This window comes from Pterocles gutturalis, unplaced genomic scaffold (assembly GCF_000699245.1).
Source record: "Pterocles gutturalis isolate BGI_N339 unplaced genomic scaffold, ASM69924v1 scaffold12650, whole genome shotgun sequence".
NCBI lineage: Eukaryota > Metazoa > Chordata > Aves > Pterocliformes > Pteroclidae > Pterocles > Pterocles gutturalis.
In genome coordinates, this window is record NW_010138405.1 from 1 (window position 1) to 5,851 (window position 5,851).

Below are 5,851 nucleotides of genomic sequence, written 5' to 3' on the forward strand. Positions count from 1 at the left end.
ATATTTACTTAAGTCTATTGTCAGATTGCACCTGACTGTGGAACTGGGTTTAAAACACCTGGGGAACAATTTACATATTATGTCAACAACATCATCTCTCCCCCTCCCCTTCCCCCTTTCCCACCTGCAGTGCAGAGCAAGCCCACTTCATAGCATCCTTCACAGCAGAATGGGTCTCCACTGCGTCTTTTTGTCTTCATTTAATTCTGGTACTTTAATACGTATTCCTTCCCCTGCTGCAGGTGCTATTGCAAATAAGAAGTGTGGCCAGGGAACATTGTCTCCTTGGAAACCTCCTTCTGGCCTGAAAAGCCTGGTTTGGTGCCTGCATGGCACCGGCAAGCCAGAGACCTCATGGGCCCAGCACCTTTCATGGCTGGGCTGCTTTCACTCCAGGTCCCTTGGTGAACAGAGGAATAAGCTGGGCTATTGCACCAGCACGATTTAATGGAGGGGAAAAAAAAAAAAAAAAAAAGATGGTCTGGGAGTGCAACAGGTTGCTGAGAGAAACCTGAGGGCAGCGTCCTTCCCTCGGAGGGAGGCTGGGGCAGGAGGTGATGCTGCCCGGGGGCAGCGCTCTGTGATGGTGCGGTCTGGGAGCAGCGTGGGGAGCTCTCCTCTCCATTAAGTAGCCTGCAGATTTTTGAATAATTGTAAACAATGCTGACTTCAAGGCTGCTGCCAGAGCCTCAGGCTCTTTAAGAAATAACCCCTACTCATTTATTGCCTGAGGATATTATTTCTGGAATGAACTAGTTGTGGATCACAATACCGGCAGTATTATAGTACAAAGTGTGTTTTAGTGCAAACCTGCTCATGAAATAGCCACAAATCTTCTTTGGACAGAAACGGGCCCAAAGCCCCAACCTTTTGTGTAGAAAAGTGCCTGCAGCTCATTTCTGCATCATCTTCATCTTGGGACCAGTCTGGACGGGGCTGGCTCTGGTGTGTCTGGTGATGGCATGGTACAGCTCTGCCTTGCTGCTGAGGCCCCGGGGAGGTCAAGTTCAGCTGAGGAGAAGCTTAGCAGGGGGTACACCAGCTGTGTCCCCCACCCCGGCCGTGCCAGCCGTGGGGAGGCTCTGTGGATTAGGAGCTCCTCACATGGCTCTGGAGATCACTCTTACATCTGATACGATACACAAAATGATCCCGCTTCGCTGAAGGCTCAACTCTGTACCTCTAAAGTGAAATTTCTCTAGACAATCTAAAGATTTGGTTCTAAGAAAGAAGTAATTAATATATACACATACTGCCTTGAGCATACTTTCCCTTAAAAGACTGCTGCCATCTTTTGTATCATAAAAAGATGGATATGAACATGTTTTGTGCTAGAAACAGTACTGTACTAAAGCACAGAGTTCAGTCACTATATACTGGTAATCACTATATTCCTCACTAAAAGTGATGCAGCACATGATTTAATAAGAATGAAGCTCAGAGTTTCTAATTAGCTACTTCATCTAAGGCCTTTCAATAAATATGTAAGTAGAGATACATGTATGTTCTTAATACTAGTTCAAGTGTGAAGTGATTCGGTCTTTGGTCTTTCTACTTTTGTGAATCATACTGCAATAGCAGCTTTTAAAAAAAGGTATTTTTAATTTAAATTGGTCTAGGCAAACGCCACACTAAATGTAGTGAACATATGCAGTACATAAGAGCAAGGTGGGAAAAGGATTATCAAAATAGCTGAAATAATGTTGTAAATGGCATATACTGCATGTCTATATGGTTTAACAGTCATTCCTATCCTGTCAGATCTCTGTGGAAGTAGCCACACACTTAAGGATAACTTGGTCAAGTTACTTGGTGCATTTACTCCTGTTTAGAGCAGGTCTGGGCTTTAATTCAGGTCTGGGCTTTTTATCTTTAATGAAAGCTGAAAGGTGCAAGTGCTTAGAACAGCTGTACCCTAGCATGACCTATTCTACGGACAGTCACCTTGAACCAACACTTTGAAATAAGCCTTGCTATTAACTTGAACAGGAGGTGAGCTAGGCATCTGTGAAGAAAGAGGCATTCTCTTTTTCTGCCTGTTGCAAATTATTCCACAGTTAGGCTTGTCTCAGCTAAGTGTGTAAACCTGAGCTGCGTTCTGGAATTATTTTGCCCACTTCCAGGTTACAATGGCACTTTTCAGTTGGGCTTTTTCTTTGTTTATTTGATTGGTTTTGGTGTCTGTCCACGGAATGAAGGTGCTTAGCTGCAGGGCAAAGCTTCAGAGCTCCCTGGGTATGACAGTGAATGGGATGACAGGACTGCTGGATTCGAGGTCCAGAGCTGTGAGGAAACATTCGATGGCTGCTTCGTTTTTCCCCTGAGCTTGCAAGACCTCTCCAAGGCTGTTCCAGGCCCTGTGACTGGTGGTCTGGATACGGATGGCATCTCGGAGGACTTTCTGGGCCAGGTCCCTCCGCCCAAGCCTGCTCAGCACCAGGCCCTGTCAACAAACAAGTGATGAGCAGTTAACAAAAGCACAAAACAGAGGAAGAAACAGAGCGCCTTGAGCTCCCAGCAAGCTGAGCAGACACATGAATGCAGGCACAGGAGTCTTATGGGGGGACCTCCACATATTTCTGGAGAGGAGAATTAATCAGCTGTTAAGCTTTGGTTTTTTTGATTGCAATGTGCAATTTAAAAAAAAATTGTGAAAATATTGGTTTTTTAAGCAGAGACTGATCCAGCTCCACAAGTACTGCTGCTGTGCGTTACTGGGAGAGCGTATATTGGTGCTACATAGAGGAGAGGCTACAGGCCCTTTAAGCATCCCTCTCTCCTTGAGTAGGCTTCTAACCCCCAGGAAAATATACACAGGGTCACTTACACCCAGTATCTAAATTAACTCTTGCACATCTGGAACATCCAGCTAAGGTTGGGGTAAAGTCTCTCAACTCCTGCATCCTGATCATATAGAAACGTCTTTCTTCTTAACAAACAGGGCTAGGGGTAGGTGGCCCCCTTCCATCCTTCTGTAACAGCACGAGGCCTCTGTCCTCCTGCACTCCAATGTACATCCTCAAGCAGTGCGGGGGAGGAGAAGGATGGAGGAACCTTGTTTAAAAAGCTGTCTTTAGGGTAAGAAAAGACACAAGTGGGTGTAACCATCTGGAAGGAGCAGGAGGGGGAGGATGAAAGAAGTGGTAGGAAGAACATGTTTTCCTATAGGGCTCGGATGGATGCGTCTGAACCCACAAAGTCTCTAATGAGCCAGGCTCCCTTTTAATTATACAGCAGTCAACTACATCGAGCCCGGATGGTCACGTGGGCTTTGCAGGCCATGACGCACCAGTGGCATTTTTCTGCTTCCTCCTGAAGGTGCACACACCAGGATCAACCTCTCACCAGTTTCATCCAGGTGTGGCCTGTGGAAGAAGCAGCCAATACTTCCATGTTGCCTGCCAAGTTCTGCATGGCCTCTGCCCTCATCCGTGGACATGCTGGAAAGTAAGATGACTGCCTCACTTCATGCTTTTCCTGGGACTACACAGTATGTGGATGCAGTCATATATATGAAGAAAAGCATCAGCTTCACCTTTAACGGGTCTAATTGCCTTTAGTCAATATGAAAAGACATAAGAAACCTGAAATCTCTTGCAACAAGAACCCAAGTGAATTTCTGATGAAAGAATGGTGATACTTTTGGAAGTAGTGAAGATCTTGCCTTTGTCTTGTTTGTTTTCCCAAAAGTGGCATCAGATGCAGGGTGCCTCAGCACAACTATGCTTCTAGGATTCTATGACTATGACCCTATAGCCAGTGATAGTACTAATACATACAGAAACACATTACTCTGCCTGAGAGAAAAGACACCCATTTCACCAAGCATTGGTGATACTATGAAAAGTTTTACTGCCTCTTTCTTGCCCCTAACCTCGGCCTGAATAACCAACGCAGTATCTAATCTGATAATCTAAAGATGCAGTGGGGATGTCTTTTTCTCTAGGTTTCTCTCTCTGTTGGAAAATGGTGAGGCAACGGGGCCCAATCTTACTGTCCCACGGTGAGCAGGCATGGGTGGCACAGAGGTACCCCGATGGGAGAGGCTGGGTCCTCCGGAGGTAGCTGCCTGGAGACGACCTCAGGCATGTAATGACAGACTGTATGAAATTTGTGCAGTTATAATTTGAGTCACCCGCTTGACAGGGATAATGAGGCACAGAAAGGGCCAGTAGTGTGTCTGTAGCAAATTTGCTGCTGAGCCAGCAACAGTCGGGAGCTATCTCAGCTCAAATTAGTCCTCAACCACAAAACCACTCTTCCTAAAAACTCCTCCTGTTGCACCGAATGAGCAGAGCCGATTGTGCTCTCTGGCGGCTGGGGACCCATCACCCTGGCAGTAGGCGGCATCAAGCCTCTCAACGCTCCTGGAGGGCTGATGACCCCATAGGCACAGGGGCCAGCTAGCCTGTGCAGCTGCTGCCTGTCATCCCTCTCCAACGAGGAGGGGAATTCCCTCCCCAGCTGACATCTCGCACCTCTCAACAATGCTGCAGTGAAATCCAGCTCATCATAAACCACTCGTGCAGCACAGCTCCCTTGTCTGCCCCAGCTGCCGTGCTGGGCAAGGACTAGAGGCTGGTGTGGCTCCCCCCCATTACGGCTCCCCAGTGCGAAGCAGCTGCATTTAATTCTGCCTGTGCTTGAGAAGGACACAGCTTTGCATCTAACAGTCCCTGTAGCTAGCTGTTCTGCAGTACTAGGAGGAAGCTGCATGCAAACCATAGGTACTGTGTAGCCCAGGTACATCTACCTCGGGGAGATGCTCAAGTGTGGCCCACCAGTAAGTACAGCACACAACGAATATTTGCTTGTCGGTATTGAGTGCTTTCAAGCATGCCAGTTTAGCTGAAAAAACATCTGTGAACCCTCAGAAAGGATGATCTCAGGCTCCCCAAATCCAGAGGAAAGCTGCCTATTGATGCTGCAGTATACCGCATGTGTTTTTGGGGAGAAACACAGGAGCAAACACTTGCCAAAGGAGAAAAGATTTCTTGCCTCTTCCTTGCTTACATGTGTGGCTGTTCATGCCAAAGGCTGCCCAGGTCTGTGGCCCTTCCCAGGCAGGCCCACTGTCCTGTTTCCCACTGCTTCTGACCAAGAACTGCCCCATGGCCCCTTCTTGCCCACGTGTCTGGATTTCTGTGTGGTGTGGGCAAAAGATGCTGGGCTTCAGGCCTCAGCCCAAGTGGAGGTCGGGGTGTGGCCAACCTGCTCTCCAGCCCAGGCCCTGCCAATGTTTCCAAACCCCAGCACTGAGACCTACTCCTTCGCCCAGAGTGAGCCATGACAGATGGTGTCAGCCTTTACAGTGAGGCTTAACTGAACTGGCAGAAATATGCTGCTGGATGTTTAAAGGACAGGTTGAACATCATTAATTCTGCATGCAGGAGAGTTTCTTTCTTTGGGTTTCCTCTATCCCCACCCTGCTCGTTGCAAACCACAATATTTTGTGAGAGCTGGAGGATGCACAATCCCCAAGCCTCATGAAGATGCAGCACTGAGCACTTCGTTTTTTTGTTTCCCCGAGGTTATCCGCACTTGAGAGCTTCTCCTTGCTACTGAATTTCTTATTTCCCCATGGAGTCTGGCTTGCTATAAACAATGCCTGCATGTTGTTGCTATGAAGGTCCAGCTGGAATCTGCCTACAGTGCAAAAGAAAAAAAAATATATATAAATTCAGAAAGCCACCCACTGACAGGCAATTTGCATTTTTATCTGGGAGATTTTTTTTTTTATAAAAGATTCTTCTAATGAAAGTTCAGTTCCTGAGTTTCTATGGAAACTCATCTGCTTGGTGTGCACGCATAATTTCATAAAGTCAGATCTCAGGAAGATGAGCAATTAGTA

The 5,851-nt window shown here is 47.1% G+C and overlaps 1 protein-coding gene across 1 annotated transcript in view; it reads right to left on the minus strand.

Moving 5' to 3' along the window:
* Positions 1–2,221: 2,221 nt before the first annotated feature.
* The window catches only part of LOC104468759 (tetratricopeptide repeat protein 7A-like), an 80,203-nt gene continuing 76,573 nt past the window's right edge, over positions 2,222–5,851 (minus strand). Inside the window, exon 6 of the mRNA XM_010082997.1 lies at positions 2,222–2,443. Within this exon, the coding sequence (XP_010081299.1) occupies positions 2,222–2,443 (222 nt within the window). The remainder of the gene's footprint in view (positions 2,444–5,851) is intronic.